General features: G+C 47.2%; 1 protein-coding gene across 2 annotated transcripts in view; it reads right to left on the minus strand.

Annotated features, from left to right (window-relative positions):
• gabra3 (gamma-aminobutyric acid type A receptor subunit alpha3) overlaps nt 1–18,702 on the minus strand; it is a 95,437-nt gene extending 76,735 nt beyond the window's left edge. For both annotated transcript variants that reach the window (XM_076020270.1, XM_076020269.1), the window contains exon 1: nt 18,211–18,702. In XM_076020270.1, coding sequence (XP_075876385.1) covers nt 18,211–18,213 — 3 coding nt within the window. In that variant the 5' untranslated portion in view covers nt 18,214–18,702. The remainder of the gene's footprint in view (nt 1–18,210) is intronic.
• Between the last annotated feature and the right edge of the window lie 2,635 nt (nt 18,703–21,337).

Below are 21,337 nucleotides of genomic sequence, written 5' to 3' on the forward strand. Positions count from 1 at the left end.
AATGGTGATTTTGGATTTGGGCTCTGCAAACTGTCATGACTCATCGCTTTTAACCAGACCTGCAAGGCTGTTCCAGGTGCTTCAATCCATGCATGCATATTTTGAGACCTTTTTTTTTTCACTCCGGTCTGTTTTTTTTTTTTTTTTCCAAGTCTGTCTGAACTTTTTTATTTTTATGTTTTTGTGTTTATTTGTATGTTGTGGATGCAGCATCAAAGCGCTCGAGTCCGTTTATTTCCCTTCATGTTTCTCTCCACCCACTGTTCTCCTATTTTTTGTGATTTATATTAAAGACGAGATGCTGGAGTAAGATTTGCACCAATCAACTCAGCGGGTATAGCTGCCCTCAGAGATTGTTCTTGTGGGTCACAACAGGGGCCCACTGCTGCGAGGTTGCTATGGGAATGCAAACGTGAGCGGATGTGGACGTGTGTGCCACGGGTGCTCGAGTTGGGGGCCGGGGGGGTGCGAGGAGCGGAACATATGGATTTGCAGCGGCTGGACGGAGGAGGAGAGGGTTATGGGATGCCATGAGACCCCTCGGAAGGAAACCACAGTGGAGCGTTCAGGTTCTTGTCCGACTACTCAGACTGGTGGTGTCGACAAGTTATGACTCGGCCGTTCACACTCGAAGCGAGCCCCTCACTCACTAATTGGCCCCCGAAGCCGCCTGCATTATTCATGGCTAACAGCCTTTTCCTCTTGTTTGCATGGAAGTAATGCTTCCGCGATTAACCGGCTGATTGATCAGCTGTTAGGCCCTACCCGTCCCCCACTAAATCTCTCTGGCGCCTCATCGCTGGGGCTGTGGCTGCAGAGCTGTTCTTTTATACTGGTTGACCATTCTATAGTCACGATAAAATGAACCCCAATCCCCCACTCCTCCACGCCCCCTGTTGGGAGATTGCAATTACACGCCTCCAGCAGGAAGGGGGAATGTTTCCAAAGGAAACATCATTTTTTGTATGAGAATCAATTAAGAGACACTAACATGGAAAATAATTATGCTCGATTAATATGCAGGATCATTTAACGGCCAAAAAGGCCCCCAAGCTAATTACGTGCGAGGCTGTTTTACGAGGGACGTAACGATTCAATTCCGTCCACAAGTGCAGCGCCTCCAGTGCCATGAGACGCTGAGTCACCTCGCCGCCATGTTCCTCCCCCCCAAAAAAGCGACACAGGCCAAACAGCGATGAATTATAAATAAAGATTCACTTCAGTTGGCAAAAAAAAATCCTTATGAAGTGTCCCCTGAAGCAAATTCAGAACATGGTGTTCGATGATGAGCCTACAAAAAAGAAAAAATGCTGTCCAGCTCCTGTTCCAAACTCAAACCTTCGTCTCGCATTTGGGTTTTTAGGTTAGAAATCTACATCTTATCCCGATGATTGCAGACTCGCCTCAGGATCGTTTTCTTCCCCGCGACGAGTGGGTAGTTTTTGTGCGCCAGCCAAGGACTGAATCACGCAGACTTCCTGGTTGTTGCGGAAAGGTCAGTGGCCCTGCGAAGGCTGGCGCCGGCCGGCGAAGATGAAGTACATCACTGGCATCGTATAGTCGCTCCGGCTAGCCCAGACTTTAGAGCTTTTAGTGTCATAAAGTGCCTCTGAAATATGTGACAGAGCGCATACTTCAATGGAAAAGTCCATCCAGAACTGACAGCTCTCCTCCTGAAGAGATTAGAGGAGGAGGGGAGGAAAGAACAACCAGGCCAGGACACATCTGTCCAGCTTTGAAGCTCGTGGTTTCTTGAGGATTTGAGGCTCGACGGTGGAGGAACATGAAATGGGCTCTTTAAACTCCGGTGGGACCCCCCCCACCACGTCCCCGCCGTCCTTGCCATCAGTCAGTCAGTCGCATATCGCCGCAAATCGCTGTCGTGACAAAGATGGTCTGTGCCCGAACATGTCAGGTGCTCCCCAGACCTTCACCGTCCGTCCTCGCACGTCACTGAGGGGATGATCTGACGGACGTCAGGCTGTCTGACACTCTGAGGCAAAATCTAATCGCCCCTCCAGTGTTGTGGGTAGACGCCTCGTATTTGAAAGCCTCCCTGCTACACATAGCGGTAGCCATATCGTGCTGGCAGCGCATACAGTTTTCAGTGGCAACCGCTAGCGAGAGCGCCGGCGGCTCTATTATCTCCCAGTTTTCTAGGCCAGGCTCAGCTGGTGTCCGTTTCCTGGAAAGCAGAGGTAAACAGCAGCGCAGCTGTACCGGCTAGCGGCTTACGCCACCAGGCAACCAGGCAGTGGCCTAATTATACGTAAAGGAAAAGAAAAAAAACCATTTAGATTGCGGTAATTTTCACGGGGTTCTGCATTAACCTGTGCGACGTCTGCGTAATTACTCGAAGAAAGCAGAAGAAAGCACTTCATTTAGCAGCATTTGTTTCGAGTCGCTGAGTTCCGCCTTGGATGCAACATGCTTAATGCGTTATGTAACTCAGTGAGGTGATGAGACAGACTGGTACCCAGCACTGTGTAAAACAATCACAACAACATCCGGATATTTTCATATTTTGGATAATATTGCTTATTATTCCAATCACTTCTTTTGTGGAAGCAGTTTTGTTGCTTGACTTTGAGGCTGTGAATCCTTCTGATTGTGATGCATTCTGACAGATCCTCATCTATCCAGCACATCCTTCGAATGGATGTTGATGGATCGGGATCCTAACATTTCCTTGTTCCACTGTTCCACTGTTCCACTTGTCGGGTGATGTTCACAGACGTTTATTTCTACACAAACTGTTGATTCCGAGTTCACAAGTGAACTCATGTCATTTACATAACGGTGGAACATTTTGCTGGATGAGTAGCGTCCAGACTCTGATTCAGCGGTCTAGTGCATTTTTTTTCTCTCCCCCTGTTGAGGTTGAACCTGCTCATGTTGGTGTCGGTTCTCTCCTCGCACGCACACCGACTTCCTCTCGGTGTGCGTGCGCTCGGAAGACATGGATGGTGGATTTATTGGGTCACCTCAATTCGCCTATAGGTATTAACGTTGGCGCGGCTGTCTGTGTCTATATGAAAAGCCTGTGGGAAACAGGCCACTGTTCAGCCTCCAACGTTGCCGGGCCACCGTCGGTATGGGAGCATCCCGCTGCGGGATAAACACGTCTGAGCACGTTACGGTCATATAATTGAAACCTCGTTTGGGCTTTTGCGTCCATTCCCTGAGAATATTGAGGAGTCAAGCTGTGATCGCACAACACACAGCTTTACCCAGACGTTAAAACAATCGTTAGTCAGGCGTTCCTTCGTGCTGCGGTCCCGTTCAAAAGTCATTTTAATCAGATGCCGCAGTAAATATTGGCTGTCGCCGCCGACCTAGTTATGCGTGACGGAAAAGAAATAGCTGAAAACAGACCGACGCCGCAGATTACTTGCGCATAACACCGTGATTATTCACGACAGAGTGAAACGGCTCCTCTTGCGACGGCCGCTGGATGGATGACGCAGAGGAGCGTCTCTGAAGTGGCTTGATCAGAAGCTATCGATCATGGCGGAGGGAGCGTCGGAGCTACAGTCATCACTAACGCCACGGACAGCTATATGGCCCCGCTGTAATTGGAATGCAAGGTTTGGCTCTCAGGTAATAGCCATACAAAAAGCAGCCCAGTTTCAGCTCACACACTTGACCAGCCCCGTGCTATAATTTAGTCCATAAATCAAACGTGCACGTTACCGTTCACCTTGAGGAGCTATAGGGCTTGTCTTTGCCACTTAGTGGTGCTGGTGGTGGTGGTGGGTCAGGAGGTTGGTGGGGGCGGTCTGTGCTTCATGCACACTCTTGCCTGCTGGAGAAACGCATCGCGCAGGCTGCAGTGTAGGAGCGCTAGGGTGCAACTTTTAGGAGGAACACGGCCAGCTTGAAAAACGTTTTTATTATTTTATTCAGGTGTTTTATTCAGGTGTGTTGCTCTGGAGTTTTCTGGAGTTGGACCTGATAGCATGTTGGAACCAGAAGAAGAATAAAATATGTTACAGTATCATCGAGTTCTTAGAAGCATTTAGCCATTTTTACTGGTTCAGTTCATTAAGGTTTGTCATAGAGTAGTTTAATTCATTGATTTGACTGCAGCCAAATGTAATTATAATTCAGTTTAATCACTCTTATCCTTCTTTCATTATTTGCCCTTTGGATTAGACACTTTGACTTGCTTGGAACCGCTTTTATTCTCACTTAACATTGAATTATTTAAAGCTTTAAAGCCAAAAAATAAGAAAAATTAAACACAACAACTGTAGAATCCAACCAGGCCGGCACGTCGCAACACAATTACCTCTATATGTGGAGCAAATGCTGCAATTCTGAATTTTTTCGGCAGGCGATTCGTATTTGAACTTATCGCGTCGCGGCCGGATTGGACTGCGTGTACGCCACAGGCGAGAGCCGGCCACCCATTTTCTGTGTGTGACACGCACAGGGGATATTACTGCTGGTGTCCTTCCCTGAAATACATTAGGCTTGCAAGAAATAGTTCAGCTTATCTGCAGAGCAGATACTGCGCATCAAGGAAGAAGAAGAAAAAGAAGAAAAATGCTGCAAACGCGAATTCCGAGAATCTTTTTGCACGCACATCAATTTCCATTACCTTCTAAATTACCCCCCACCACAACAGACAGAGAGGAGATATTTACATCATGATCGGGGCGACACACATAAATAAATTCATGGCTATCCCTTTACCCCCCTCTCCTCAACACTGTCAACTGCCTACACTCAGCCTGGATAAGCATCAGCTTCCCCTCCAGGTTAAAGAGGTGAGTGGGTTTGTGATCAGCTCTGGGTGCTGCTCTGAGTCTCCGTGGATGAGATGATTTCTGAGGCTTTGTGTGTGTGTGTGTGTGTGTGTGTGTGTGTGTGTGTGTGTGTGTGTGTGTGTGTGTGTGTGTGTGTGTGTGGCCAGAAGGATCCCAGTTAGTGTGAATGATGGCAGCTGTGAGGACACCTCTGGCAAGACTGACTCCAACTATGGCTGCTTGGTCTCCTGTAGCACGCGGCAGCAGCTGCTCCGGCCATGTACCACTCCGGCGAGCATGACTGATTTGTGGCTGAGGTGGGCACCGGATCAGGTGTGCGGGCCCCTGGCCGCGGCCGCGGCTCGTGACGGCTAGCATCAGCTCGCTGCAGATGGCTACTTAAACAGCGGGCAGCTTTAGTTTATTTATTTTTTCTCAGTGCAGGACTGCGGTTGTGCGATGGCTACGGCGCCGTGTATGCGTGTGTGCGTGCTTGTGTGTGTGGGCAGCCGCTGGCCGGACTGACACACTGAGGTGGGAACGACAGCGATGATCAAAGTGGCCCCGACTGCTGGTTGCAGCAAGTTAGCGCGCCCGTGGAGTTTGCCGCTTGGGCTGCATGCGGCCGCGACACACACAAACACAACAAGTGTGACCGACTGAACGCCGCTGGCGCGAACAGGACCCGCTTGAGCCTTGTGCGCGGCTCCTCTGTTTCCAGCAGCGGCGGCGGCGTGTGGGGCTGATAAGCTCCAGTGCTCCCGCAAATCTGGACACACACTGCTGAGCGTGTTTGGGCTAACGAATGCGAGCGAGGGCGCATGTTTTTCTGTGCCCTGCGCATTGGGATGGAAATGCGACTTGAGTGGTGAATGGCTGCATTTGAGCGCAGACAAATAATGTGACATTACGGTGAGTGGGTGTAGAAAAGAAGCCGCATGGGTTTCATTCAGCAGGAAGCGGAGGGGAAAGCACGAAACAGCCCGTCTGAGCTTCAGCGTTAGCATCTGCAAAGCGCTTTGATGTTAAGACCTCGCTTGGATTCGCACTTTGCACGACTACATCTGTCACAACCTACCTGACCCCTCGTCAGCCGCATATCTGCAATCTCAACCTCAATAGATCTGCAAGACAAGGGACAGGTTTGAAAGGAGTTATGGAGCGGTCAGTCGATTTAAACCAAAAGCCTTCAGACGACTTTCTTATTGACAGGCCGCAGGTTCAGCTCATGCCTGTCCTGTCACGCGTCAGTCGAAAAAGACAAAAAAAAAAGCTTTAAGATGGAAAGTAAATTAGAATATTTTTAAAATAGTTTTTCAAAGAAATATTGATATATTTTTTTTATATATATCTAATAGCTTTTAAAAGACAAAATTAAAAGAAATCTGTAATTCAAATCATTCAAAAAGTTAATAGTCCCCCAGTTATTGAATCATCGAAATGGATAAGCAAACAAATAACGAAACAAACAACCAAATAAATGAATAAATAGGATTCTCAAATCCTTTTTACTTGATTACTTTCGTTTTTAATTTCCTAATTTGCTAAATGTGTATGTATTTTAACCATCTTCGTAAAGTACAGGCTCAAGATAGCATAGGAAATAACAAGATGATTTCTGTCATCTTTCCTGATGCCAATAAGCAAACAGAATAATAAACGCATAAAAACGTGACGATAGGCACTAAACCCTTGATGACCTTTTCTGTATGGCGCTCATTAAATGTTGGGTCAGCGCCACAACGCTAATAAAGGATTCCCTTGCTTTCAGGATTGCTTTCCCTCGTCTTTGAAACGCCCAGGCTCACTGTGAGCTCTGAAGATGTTTTCCAACAACTGATCGACAGGGATGTTTTGGACGGCAACTCAAAAGTGCCTCATCAAAATGCACCTCATGGCGAAGAGAGGCAACAGACATAATTTTGTTTCATAATCGACCTTAAAGATGACAATTTCTCACTCACTCGGCTGCAGCACGTGCAGCAAACTGGTGAGATCACAGCCTGGTCTCTAAACAAATGGCAACTGATTCTTCCTGCAAAATGGCAAGTGCTCGCAAAGTCCCGCGGCACGGCTCGCAGCGAAAGCAGCCCTCTTATCTCATGAGTTCAAAGATGTGAATAATTTTAAGTCCCGCTCGCTGGAGGAAAAGAATAAAATGAGGAGCCGCTCGGATCCCCGGTTAAAACAACATTGGAATCAGATTGGTGTATCATAGCGGTATGAAGCGCGCTCCTTGACACACAAGTACTAAATCATGTTGACAACGTCTGCTGGAGTGTCGGGGGTTTGGCATTGGAGGACTTCTCAGCTTTAACTTCATGGAGATTTTTTTCTTGCTGTGCAGCCGTGATAATTTGAAATCTACTGGTCAGAGCAAGAAATTACTAATCCAACATATTTTTACAACTTTGAATAATGAGGCAGAAATGAAATGTTGTGTATTTGTCCCTTTTTTTGTCACTTTTCTTAGGTTATTGGCTATTTTCGGCACAAAGTCCTCTTGAATTAGAGTCATTGTGTCGCTCGAGTGTGGGACAGTTTTATTTTCAGACACTCTTTTTGATGAGGCTTCAAAGCCAGCAAAACTCCAACAATAGCCTGCGCATATAGTTTGTGTTCAGGCTGTCCTCACTTTGCTTTCTTTCCTCATCCATTATTGAGAAGCAGCAAACTCACTTGCTGAAAAGCCTGACCAGCGGTCACACAACAGTGAACACGACACAGGGCACGGGTCGCACTGCGAGTAAGAGGATTTGTGTGCGCGCTGGTGTTTGTCAGCAGCATATTTCCTGTATTAAGTGCTGTATTAAGGAAATTTGCCGTCCAAATGTGTTGCAGTGATTGTTATGCTGCTGACTGGCAAGCGATATGTTTTAACGCTTATTTTGAATCCAATTATTTCCTATTCTTAAAAAGAATCCCTGAAAAACACAGTCCAACTATCGAAAATCTGTGCAGAGTCCCGTGCCTACGAATCGGAAGCAGTTCTCCATGGTGTGCAAGAATGTGTTCCATTGAAAAAGCAACTTGTTAAGTGTCTAAATCACTGCATACTCCATTATGTTTCTTATTTTCTCAACTTACATGTTGTCTTACCGTCCTCCTGCAAGTTTACAAAAGAAATCCTTTAAGTCTCGTCTCCGCTCACCACGGGCTCATGGCACCCCGTGTGGGTGTGTGCACCACAGGGCTGCATTATGATGCATTTATACTGCAGAAGCAGGAGTCGTTCCGAGAGAGAATAGTCCCTGCAAAGAGTGTGGTAACTTTCTAGTGTGATCAGCTGTATGATGAGTTTGAGTGTCAATGTTAATATGGACGCATATCTGAAGCATCGATGCAACTCTATCAAGGAGGAAAAACTGGCCCCCAAAAATGTAGACGATCAAAAACAAATGGAGAATGTCAAAAAGTGGAAGAAGTCAGACTTGTCTGAAAGTAATATTGTAATATTTTCCCCACAATTGCTTTAAAATGCTGCTCAGAAGTCGGGAAGTTGCTATTGCCCTGCCACACAGAACCTCATTTCTTGCAGTCAGATGGCTGCGGGTTATTGAGAAAAAACAAAACAAAGCAAAATTGTAATTGTTTGAAGATGGAGAACCCAACGCTGTGCAAGCGTTCATCTAGTCTGAATACAGACTCACTCTCCAAGTGGCGAGCTGTTAGGCAGTTTGAAAACATCCTTCTGTTCCACTGTCGGTCGAAGAGCTGATGTCTATGCAGCATAAAATCTGCTACAAACGGTTGGAACCGGATCGCTAAATATCAGCAGCAAACACTGGCTGGATAATCACAGTTTTAACTAAGCACACTGTGTGGCTTAATGGAGATCACTGGTCTCTGGTGGGTTCCTTGATTGAAAAACAAATTCTGAAAGATTAAGAACACTGTGGGACCATCGGCAAAGTGGAGGATTAAGTCATTTAATTATTTCTCCATCAAGACCTAAACTATTTCCACTATAAGTTTTGTATTAATTACGCTGACACTTTTCATCTTCTACAGGAATAAATAGAAACCAATGATTCTTTGTTTTTTTTTTTGTTTTTTTTTCTTAAAGGTTAGTCTTGCTTCTCTCGACTATCTCGGGCTATACTGTCAGTTTGCGTTCACACTGCACTTTGTCAAACAAACAGCCTTTTGAATCACCTATTCCCCTCTTCACCTGTAGTGGCGCTGCATCAATAATTAATGAAAGAGGAAACAATGAAAGGCGCCTTCATCATCTATTGGTAAACGCAGGACAACTTGCTATGCGGGTGAAAGCATTTGGTTCCCTTGGAGACCTTGAAAGTCATTAGGCCAACCAGTATTCACACCAACCAAACCAGACTCTCCCAGCAAACTGGGCTGAACTGGATCCCTCAGTTCTATCAAACAGGAATGAAAGCACCCAGCATGAATTCAGTCATCAGCTGGGATCCAGTGACTCAGCAGCTGCTTCGACCTCAAGGTCCTGCAACCTGTGGCTGTGGTCTTACAGGACAGGGCCTCTGCTGTAGGTCAGCGTGTCCTCGCATTGAACCACGCTCACATTCCTGGCACAGAGTCAGACTCGTTAAAGGTGTCCGACTCCAACAGGGTCGCCCTCTCGCCTCAGCGTGATGGTTCACGGATACACATCAAAGCAAAATCAAGGTCTGGCTGCGACAGTCCAGCAAGAAGCCATTTCTGCTGATTGGAGGAAACACACCACAGATCTTTTTTTTTTTTTTCGTCTTCAGCCTGGTGTTTGGGTGAGGAGAATGAAGTTCTGCTTTAAGACTGACTGTCTGTCGTGTAAACAGAAAGCCATGCAACCCAAAATGCTGAAATGTGGCTTTCTAAAATGCTTTTCAAATGACAACATAACAGCATCACTAAATAATATTACCAACACAGAACACCGGTTATTACAAAAAAAAATATTTTGAAGCTCTGCTTGAAGTAAATTGTTTACTCGGGCAAACTATTCTCTGATTGACAGTTAGACGGTCCATAAAATGTGAGAAAGTAGATTTTCTTCCCAATAAAGTGGCCTTGGGGTTGGCAGTTTCTCCGAGAAGATGAGAATATTTCAAAACGGAGAGAAATAAGACATAAGATGGGCGCGCTCTTCTCGCTCACAGTCATCACTTCAACGCTGCAGTCTATATATCCGTGTTAACCTTGAGACTCCTCCAGCCTGCGCAGAACTGTTGCAGGCTCTTAAGTCAAGCAAACAGGAAGGACCAAAATCTCAGCGCCTGGTTTAGCATCCTGTGACAGGAATCCTGTTTCTCATTGATTTCCCCTCCCCCACAGCTAATGCATGCGTGTTTAGATGACCTCACCCCAAAATGTCTTTGAATTTCAGATTTCACCTGGCCCTTTGTGCAGCCGGAGCTCCGCAGACCGCAGCCCCCCTGACAGTTCCTGTGTCAGGGTTAAAGAGTACCAGCCGCACCATCAGGACAAGCTGCTTCAGATGACGAGTAAGGGAACTTTTGAGCGCTCATTTGTAGTTTCCTGAGGCTGAAGGTGGTGGACTATTGGCCTAAATATTGCTAGGTCGCCCTGCTGGCCATACATAGGTTGAAAAGCAAAAACTAGATTGTTTAACATCCACCAAAAACAACAGACATACAGGTGAACAGACAGGTGACAAAGTCACAATTTGCCAGAAGGAATGACTTCATAATAGGGTTGATGGCGTTCCAGGTACGAAAGGGAATGAAGGATTCCCATCCGTTGCTGGCCTCAGTGTTGTTAGCCAGGGTGTCTGGTTGTGAAAGCACAAGAACAGACTTTTCACAGACACAAAATGGACCCAGCAGCTGATGAATGAACTGCACAGTCCGCCGTCAATGTTGATAAAGAGAGCAACCGTCTTGGATGGCAAACTGGGAATTGTTGAGGCTCCTCTGCCTTACCGACCACATTTGCACATTTAAAAAGGGGCATTTCTGATGTCATAGTCAGTTGTGCACACGCAACATCCAACAACCGAGGTCTAATGGAATGCAGCATTTGCTATTGTGCTTCTGTCCCTGCACTGAGCCGCAAGGTGCTTTTTTTATTTTCCTCCTCACCTTCTTGTTATGTCCTTAACTGGCTGCTGTTTTTTTTTTTTTTGCCTCCATCATCGTCTTGTTTTTTTTCGTTGTTTCTTTCACATACAATCTGCAGTGGCTTTCCTGTTATCGATTCTGAGTGAGTGTCAAGTAGAGTGTTGCGTGCTGGTTATTACGATAATTGCGGATGCGCTGTGGGTTTTTAAAAAAATAAGCCGACAAGCTATCCAGATGATCATTGGTAACACAACTGTAATGTGAAGTGGCAGTGGCAAATAAAACCCACGGTCCAAGTGCTGGTCTTTCAGTTGTCAGTTAGAATCGTAGAAGATTTTCTATCATGATTTTTATTTTTTATTTTTTTGAGATTTTTTTTTCTCTGCCTTAATCTACCTGAGATCTTTAAAAAATGGGAAAGCCAGATAGAGCAGTGGTAGGTTTGTGACTTTCTTCTGGCTCAAGGTGGGTTTATGAAATGTGCAAAAGAGTGCAGCTTTTTAAATTTTAATTTTAGTTGTCATTAAAACTTTAAGGGTTTCTGTCAATGATGCACAAATCAAAAGAACGAAACAAAAACATACCATATTGAAATAAAGCAAACGCTCCCAGACATGCAGCTCTGTTGTGACCGACCCCTGGTGAAAGACTTCTGAATATCCATCAGAACGGACGAGAGAGGCAGCGCTGATATTTTCCCTAAACCTGCTCAACTTGGGGAGCAGGATACTTCCAGGAAGTTTTGCTTCTTGCCTGCAGCTGCCTGCACGCCGATGCTGTCAGGGCTCAGAAGCTTATGAACCAGCTCCATCCAGCATTGTGACATCTGAGGTGAGGCCGATCCCTCTAATCTTTGACGCTGACTCCTTCAGCACCCCTGCTGCCGCGCCTGAGCCGAATATTCTGTAAGCGTTATTCCCACTCTCTGTTTGCTGGGGCATTTTGGGCCAGACGTTGGTTTATAACCTCCGGTAACAGACACGGGAGCGCGGAAAATCTGATACCTTTTGTTTTGTCAGGGGAACCGCTTATGCTACAATTCAAACTGTGAAATCTCCTAGCCCATTTAAATGACTTTTTTTTCCCTCCACAGCGCTCATCAAACCCTGTTTGAGTGTGGCAATGCAACAGTGATGTAAAATAATCTTTCTTCAATATGTGTCTCCATGCAGCAATAACGAGGAGTCTGAAGAGCGCCATGGTTTGCGAGCCAAACGCTGTACACACATTAAAATCATCACAATGGTCTACAGCTTGCGGTTTGAAAAACAACTTTGGAGGAGAATTATGCTTTAAAGTGGAGAGCAAAAACCTGCAATGCTTTAGAGCCTTGGAATAGTTTGAACGGGAGAAATCAAATGGCACGAGCTGCAAACCTGGAGGCAACTTTAACATCTGCTGGGGCAGAAACTTTGCACTCACCAGATATCAAAAATGGTGAGAAATGCCTAAAAGTAACTGAATTTATTGTTATATTAAATCAACAAAGAAAGATGTTGGACTCTGCGTGCGAGCGGAGACCCCAGACTGTGAGCATTTAGTTGTGTTTCGTGAGCACCTCTGACAGCACTGCTGAATTTGCAACCCAAATGCACCCGTAGGTCTCGCGCATATGCCCTATTTATTCACTCTTTTAAAACCATCACCGTGCATCATGTAAAGCAGTGGGAGGGCGTGAGAGTTCGTGTCCTCGCCGCCTCACACTGTTTGACTTACGGCTTGACATCCCGCACAGTTTGAATGTGTCAGATCGGCATTGAAAAGGATGACACCTTCAGGACGCCGTGGCAAAAAAACACAGCAATTAGAGCACCTCCCCGCTCTCTCTCTCTCTCTCTCTCTCTCTCCACTCTCTCGCTCTCTCTGTCTCCCCCTCTCAGCTGCATCACCTTGTGTGACAGGAGCTGAATTAGCTGCCAGTGCAATGCTTTGTGGGTAAAACTAAAATAACAACATAGTATTAAATTCATGTTAAATTTGCTAAAGAGAAAGAGACAGATGGAGGAATAGAAACACTGGCTCCCAGATTGGGTGACGCGTTATGCAACCGTGAGAGACTTTAATTGTTTATTCTAGTGTGCCTGCAGCCTTTGAAAACACCCAGAGTGAGCTGCCCCTTTGCAAAACTTCACAGCTGACTGCAGTTTGCACAGTATGCAGCCACACACCAAACACCAAAAACCAAATGAAACTTCTCTGTATCGCCGACAGAAGCGGGCCGATCGTTTTCTGTGATTTCCAGAGGCTTAAATACCTCGACATCCTTCGCCTGAAGCCCGTTCTTAAAGATTCTGCTCCCTTCAAGGGGCCAATGGATCGCTTCACTGAATGACTGCGGCGGTTATTAATTAGACATACACACTCTTGGCTGTTTAATGTTGTGATTTCAAGCAAAAGCATATGCTTTAGCTCTTGAACAACTTGTAGAACTAATTCTGTTGACATTAACCTTGAAGTGCTGAATCGCTCAGACACCAACTCAGGAAGCATGCATGGCCATCTTTGAACAGTCACATCTCAAGTGGTTTTCTGGCCTTGACATTGCATAACCAATCTGAATGGGAGAAAAAAAAGTGACAGAGCCCAAGAAGGAGGTTTAGCTGGATGAAAAGCAAAAAAGCGACGGCTGTAAGCAAAAGAAGACCAAATAAAAGCAGGTGCAAGCAAATGAGTCCAAAAAGACGAGCGTGGATGCTGCAACGGCAGCAGCTTTACCAGACCTGGATGTCATTTCCACATTTAAAAACGACAAAGGGCATCCTCAAAGACTTTCCAGCAGTGGGCAACATTTCACGTTCCTGACTGACTGACTTTTGTCTGAACGCTGCCACCCCTCCCCGCACCTCCTCCCAGGCGGTGACGTCTCCCGCTGCCCTAGACACAGATAGGAAACCACAAGCTGTTACAAACTCGCGCAGCTGCCGCCAGACATCTGACTTTTTTACGCTGTGAACGGAACAGACAGGCGGTTTGTCCAATCACCTTTCAAGTTTTGTCTTTGAAAAAAAAAAGCGCCTACTGCCTCTCTCCCAGATGGGTATGTAAAATAAATCAAACAGATCTGGCAAACATTCCATCTGGCACTGGCAGGTCACGCAGACTGACTGGTATAAGTCTCCCGACATTGCAGTGGGAGTCCTGACATCACATCTCTGCAGGATTCTTCCCGGTTTCTAACAGCATCAAACCTTTATTTAAGGTCCTGACTTTTTTTTTTCTTTAACCGTCTGCTTCCTCTGCGCTGCCGTTAAAGTTCCTGTGTCGGGGTAGAAGGAAGCAAACATCCAAGCAGCAACGTAGGACTCTCACCACGCGTCCCTCCAGACACACACATTCAGCAGCACCAGCACCACTTTTCTGACGCAAAGCTTCGGGCTCCAGGAAGATTCTGACATTTGAGAGATTTTAACCGTCAGCCGTAAAGGCCAAAGTAAACGCTGACAGGCACGAGCGCTTCACGATAACAGGTTAAAAAAACAGGAGAAGAAATAAAGAGCAACACAACACACACAGCATCACTTCTTCACTCTCTGGGTTCTTGGAAAAAAAAAACCTCATGGTGGCTCTGAACTGAAAGGCTCCATTTAAATGACTATTGGATCTACCTGCTGCTTTGTGCACAGGATAGAGATTCTCTAACCCCTCTGTCTTGGCTCTACCAATGGAAACAACACAAAACAAAAGGTGAACATCTACGGTCACAATGGGCCCTGAGTGAAGGTATTGTTCAAGGATGAATGGCTTCATCTCCAGGTTGGTGTGCAAAACTGGTGTGGAAATTAAGGTTTTTTTTTCCTCGTGTTGTGTTGTGTTGTCTGCACAAACAGGCTCGGTTTTAACATTGAACTGTGCAAAAAAGGCCCCACAACAGCCAAACAAACCACAGATTGTCTGTTGGAATTACTTATTTAGACAATTTTCCATGTGGTTTTGTAAGCGTTTAGTGGAGCGCCTTCACGACCACAGTGTTGTTGGAATATCCACGACCAGGGACCAAAACTAGCTGTAATATGTTGCAAGCCTGCCAATTATTATTCTGGAAACAGGAAAAACTCAAGTCTTTTGTGATGTCATGAAGGGTGCTGACACCTCCCACTGCTTTGTTCTGCCCTTGCAAGCAATCTTGTTTTTGCCCCCTTCCAAACACACAGTGTGTTTGGAAGAAAACCAACCGTTGATTCTAGCGCTGTGAACAAAATGAATCTGTAGTTTTCTGTTGGAATCATGGAGTTGGATGTTTCAACGTACAGATCATCAGAGCACAGATACGATCTCTGAAGATATTTCCTACAGGATAGAGATAGCGACAGCCGCTGTGATGGCCACAAATCAGCGGGCGTCTGAAGGTCACATTACACGAGGTGGACGCCGCCTGGGTGATTAATCTCACTCCTCCCCTGCACAGAAATGATGGGAGCTCAACAGGGCGGCGGGTAAACGAGCTAAGCTCAATTACTTGAAGGGGAGGTGCAGGACGGCAGCCTTGAAATATTCAATTCCTCCACTCGGTTCCGCCAATTGTCTGTGGAGGAGCGTCGGAAAATAAAGGCGAGTCTCCACCGTCACTCTCTCCCTCCGTCGCCCCGCGTCTTCTTCTACCCCCCCATCCCTATCCGCTTTGTTCCACTTGCCATCATCTTCTTAGCCCCTGCGGAGGCGAGCTGTAAATTTGCCATCATGGCTTCTTGTTCATGACTGACGTGATCCCGGCCGTGGTTTGGGTGTACTTGGCGGGGCCATCTCCATTACCTCCTGCCAGCCGCTATCACCGTCATCGTCAGACGGCGGCTTTGGGCCTCGGCACCGTCTCCTCTTCAGCGGCACTTGTGTTGGATCTCAACATGTATTTTACAAAAGGGGAAACTTTGCGCTGCACCGCTCCGGGTAGGTCAGCGAGTGCACGCCGGCTGCTTTGGGAGCCGCAGACGTAAACAGCAGCGGCGGGTGACGCTAACATTTACCTTGCTTATGCTATCCACATATAAACGCCCGGTGTGTGGGCACAGAGCATTCGCCTCCCGCCGAACAGCAAAGTAAAAACAAAAGGCTGTGCCTTCCTTCCCTCAGCACTCCGGGAGACGTAACCCCCATTTATTTTGTAATCACCCGAGATGCTTTGCATTTTACTGCATCACGCCTTACTGTGCCTGGAGGAACAATACAGAAATGCTAATCTCTGCAACAATCTGCCCGCGTCTCCGCGCGGCGTTTTATTTGACTGCGTCTGCATGCGGAATCCGAGGAGCGGCAATTACAAACGCTTCCTCTGATCGCGCCAATTAAGACGTGGCGCCGAGTCACGGAGGCACGACACCAGCCATCTGCAACTCTCACACAAAAATAAATAAATAAATGAATGACATGAATGAAATATAACTCCTCCCCCTTTCAATGGAAAAGCGGCTCTCCTTGACACATTTTCCCCAGTGGGTGACGGTCCTGAGTGGCCGTTTGTTAGCGAGGAAGGTGCTCTGCGTGTCTCGAACAGATGAAGGGCTTTGGCTGAGAAAGTCATTTGTTTGGAGGGTGGTGGCGTTGGTGGCGGGGGGAGGAGGGGGGTGTAGGGGGCGGCTTGGAGATTCTGCAGATGACAGGGCTCTTCCTTAAACGAGAGGTGTGCTACAGAAGCGTGAATAAGCGATGCACTGAAGTGTTTGGGACATGGCAGGCGAAAGGGAGGTGCGCGCAGGTGGGTGGCGGGGTATTTTTTTTTCTTTTTTTTCTTTTGTCATCATCCTCAGCGTGAAAGACATCCTGTAACCTTGATCTGGAGGGTGCTCACCAATTAGCGGCCGAGCGTGGCCTCTGACACGGGGGTTGTCGGAGGTGCGCGAGCAGATAAAAGCGATCCATCCTTAATGGAAGCGAGCGCATGCTCCCTCACCTCTCCAGGCACGTTTCCCCCCCTCGCCCCCCACACCCCCCACCTCGCCACCAACAGGTTTGCTCTCACCCTGTCGAGAACGATCACTCCCCTGGCCGTCCGTGACCTTCTGTGAAGCCCGGCGTGGAGAAACACAACCCCCTCTACACCTCCGCCCCCCACACGGTTTCCTCGAGATCTCTGAGTGGAACAACAACAGCCACAGGTTTTCTAAGTGGCCCACTTCAATTGGAGATTCATTTGGGAGGGAGGGGCTGCACGTGTTTCTTCTGTAAGCGAAATGAAGTGTTTCTGGAACGTGTAAATAATTGAAGCTGTTGGGTGTGAATTAGTAAAAAAAACAACAACACACACACACACACACACAGGAAGGGAGAAAAAAAAAGCATCACTCCAGCCGGAAGTGGCTTCTGGATGGTGCGAGGCCATTGACACGTGTGTGCAATGTACCAGGAGCTGTATAGTGGTCAGCACACTGAGGGGAGGTTATGGGAGGGAATCTGAAGGGAGTTCTTATCTGGTGATGCAGACGCATGTCTCCTCTTCACTCAGGCACAACAGCAGGAGTTTGAACGATGACATAGAAGTGTTTTCACCCCCATCAGCTCGTCTGCTCTTTGCTCTTGTTCCCCGTTCGATTGATCAGAATGTAAAGACGCTACTGAGGAGGAGAGGAGATGCGGGGGCTAAAAACTCTGGGAGTGTGTGTGTGTGTGTGTGTGTGTGTGTGTGTGTGTGTGGGGAGGGGGGGGTTGGCGTCTATTTTCCCTCCGTTCCATTCAAGGTTAAGTTCGCCGCGGCTCAACAGTGCTGGCACTGGTTGCGGTGGCTCGTCACTGTCGGGATCTCCTGTCAGCGCGCAAAAGCGCTGCTGGCTCACATGGCGCGGTGCAGGTGCGCGATTTATGACCGGAAACGTGTCGTCGTAATTAACCACATGGGAGAAAGAAAGAGAGAGAGAGAGAGGGGGGGGAGGCGGGTAAAGTAATAACAGTGTGTGGGGCTTGAACCTGCGGTGACGCATTGTGCTTCCCCCCCCCCCTCTATTATTCCTGTGAGAAGTCGAAGCTCGCGGGTGAAACGCGCGACATCAGCGTCCTGACCAGCGTCCCCACAACAAAAAACAATAAACACAAACACACACACACACACACACACACACACACACACACACACACACACACACACACGGTACCCTCGCGCACGCATTTGTTGCACGGAGAGGAGAAGGGACACTTTGAGAGGGAAGCTGCCGACCAGGCTGACGCGAGGATGCGGCATCACCCTCCTCATCATCATCAGCCCGGTGCCCTCCACAGCACGCGGCTGCTGCTGCTGCTGCTGGGGGGAAACCTGTTAAACCGTCAATTATACTGCGGCTTCTCCGCAAAAAACTGCTGTTTGCGTGTGAGTGCAGAACACTGTCGCGGAGCGCATCCACACAAAAACACATTCACGCGCGCGCACACACACACACAAGACGCGCCGCACGCGTAAAAAGTCACGCTACACTGGAAATAAAAGAAAAAGATAATCTTACCATCAGCGGCAGCAGGAGGACGCGTGTGTTCTGCTTCTTTCTTCTTCTTCTTCTTCTTCTTCTTCTTCTTCTTCTTCTTCTTCTTCTTCTTCTTCTGGCTTGTCTTCTTGGAGTTGACGTGTTTGTTCCCCCTGACTTCTCTCTCTATCGTCCCCGCGGGTTTGCACCTTTTTAGTTGAGAAAATAAATCTAATTCAACGCCGGGGGATGACAGAGGGGCAGCGCCGGCATCCTCGCTCGCGAATAAAGAAGAAATCTGTGCTCGCCTCAAACTAACCTTCCCGCCCCCTCCTCGTGCCCATCTCAGCTTGGAGCTGGTCAGGAGGCGCAGAAACCCTGAACCCGAGGTGCTGCTCTCGGATGAGCTGCTCTGTCGCGCGGAATCGATGCGCACGTGGTGGGAACGCACCGGACGGGGCTCCCTTTATGACTAGTATTTTTTATTTTTATTTTATTATTGATACTCGAAAGGGGCGCAACTGATAAGCGAGCAGCTTGGCACTGATGCTCCTGACAGCTGGAAGAGACTATTTTACACACCCCTCCCCCTCCTCCTCCCCTCCTCCCCCTCCCCTCCTTCCTCTCTCTCCTCGTGCGTTATTGCACAACAACCTCCCAGGCAAGGGTGAGGTGGGGGGGACGGGATGGAGTTAGGGGAAGGGGGTAGCCATGAGTGAGCCCACTTATTCAGTGGAGCTGCTCGGTCTGGCCACTGACGCAGGTGCCCAAGGTCCAACTGCAACTGACAGGGATGCCAAGCCTATGAGCAGCCGCTGACAGTGATATCCAGTCTGAGTCACTGCAGTTAGTAAGGAGAAAGGGAGCAGATCCCTACTCTGTTGACCTTGGGGTGGTCTCATCTGTGTGTGTGTGTGTGTGTGTGTGGGGGGGGGGGGGGGGGGGGGGGGGGGAGTTAAGGAGGGGGAGACAGACAAATGAGACGTCTCAGCATCGTCACAAAGTGTGCATGTGCGCTCAAGGTGCCCTTGTGCAAGGCATGCAATGTCATCTCAGGCAGCGGCAAGGTGAGGCAACTGTGCTTCGGCATGTGCGTCTGTGTGGATATTTGTATAATCAGTGTCGAGTCCGACCCGGGTTTCTTTTTCTTGGTCCTGCAAAGACATACTAGATTAACAGGAACTCATCAAACTGATGGTACGTGACAACCTGTAAAACATCCTATTATATGCAACAATATCAATATAGCCTGCCAGTAAATCTGTCAGAACTGAGAAAAAAAAACAACCTTTACTTTGTTTGCTTACAGAAATGTGCTGGTGTGGATACTGGTTCTCTTTGTGACATCACAAAGGGAACTGGTAGCTCTCCAAGTTTAGTGACACCAGCCACAGGCAGCCTCATGGCTGCCTTGTTTTTGTCCCTTTCCGAAGATGTTGAAGGGGACAGCAAAGCATCAGTTTTAGTAGGAAGCTGAAAGACTGTTTTCTACTGGAGGTTGTAAACAAAGGGATAAATAAATGTGCTGCTTTGTGAAAGTCTAAAAACGTCATTAAATTGTGCCTGGATGAGAATTATGAGTTCTGAAAAATGTGTGTCATGCAGGACCTTCCAATATTGCTGCAGGTGGCTGATGGTGTGGTCTCTAAAACTGCTGGTATACTCAGTCAGCTGCTATATAGCACGCATACGTGTGTGTGTGTGTGTGTGTGTGTGTGTGTGCGTGCGTGCATGCGTGCGTGCGTGTGTGTGTGTGTGGGTGGGTGGTTGGGTGGTTAAACCAAAGATACACTTACTGTTCATTAGTAATGAATGAGCAACCTTTACAGATAAAGCCCTCTGAGATTTAAACAATCACATCAGCTGAGACAATGCTTGAACCTTTGGGAGAGTCGGATTGGACTGCAGCCCCTGGGATTGATCTGGTTTAGCAGGATAAACAATGGCTGGATTAAAGATTATTATTATTTTTTTTTTACAGCTAATTCTAAAATGTGACTTGACAGTCAAGTGAGAGCCATCAGACGTGTCGGTTCATATCAGTTCCTTGTCTCTCTGCGTCCTAAAGACCTGTTGAAAGCATGCTGTGATCTTTTTACAGCTGCTGTTGGATTGTGGGAAGTCCACCCCTACCTGCATCTTATCCCTAATTAAGTCGCTGTCAAAGGGTCTTCCCGTGCCGTTGCTGAGGGCCTGGGGTGAGGGTGCAGTTTCCATTCATCATTTTCATTATTGTTTCAGTGTGAGGCCCGTGGAGGCTTCAATTGTAATTAGAGGCTGTTATGAACTTAATTTGCTGCGAGCTCCTGTGAGCAAAGAAGAGGGGATGAGGCCAGTTCTGCAACAGAACCCGTCATCCAGGAAGGCGGCCACGTTTGAGAATAAAGCCAATTAATGCCTGATGGTAAATGCACATATTTCCAGTTGAAACAGGGACACCGGACGTCCATTTTACACTTTTAAGTTCTCTTACCTTACAGCCCACAGTTAGCTTTGCTTTAATAAAGCCTTGAGCCGGCATAATCATGTCCTGCAGCTAGTAATAATGAACTCTGGAAAAAATGACACTGAGATATGTCTCGGCTGCTGTTGGTAATTAGCCCCATGTCATAAGAAGACGTGTGAGTCTGTGCGAAAGTGTACCAAGAAAGTAGTACGGTGGAATAGAAACATTATGTCACAATAAGAACAAATTGTGCAACAGCCGAGACCTCTAATGCGCAGTTATTTTTTCTTTGTGCCCTGTTATTGACTCTTGATTCCATCATCTATGTTCTTGCAGGTCCTAAACAAAAAAAAAGTGTTTACTTCAAGGGAAGGTTGGCTTAAAATTGTAATTGCACTCGTTTACCACATACCCCAAAGTCAATGGAGGATTTGGTGGCTTATTTTTTTTAATATTACATAATATAATTTAACAAAACCATTGCTGGGTTTCATTAAGGAAAAGAATAGTGTGTTATGGTCAAGCACTCCAAGCAAGGTGTCCAGACCACTCATACATCCAGGAGACGCTTCAGTCCAATTTGTCTCAAGACTGTGATTTTATCGACATGTAGCGGCTCCAGCCTCCAAGCCACGAGCTACGTACATTTGACTTCTGCCACGAAGCCTCTTGTTATCTATTTATTCCCTTCCTTTTTTTTTCCAGTCGGGGCATTGGCCTCAG

The sequence above is a fragment of the Nelusetta ayraudi genome, unplaced genomic scaffold (genome assembly GCF_046127955.1).
Source record: "Nelusetta ayraudi isolate G7.1 ecotype Tasmania unplaced genomic scaffold, CSIRO-AGI_Nayr_v1 ptg000011l, whole genome shotgun sequence".
In the NCBI taxonomy this organism is placed as follows: Eukaryota; Metazoa; Chordata; class Actinopteri; order Tetraodontiformes; family Monacanthidae; genus Nelusetta; species Nelusetta ayraudi.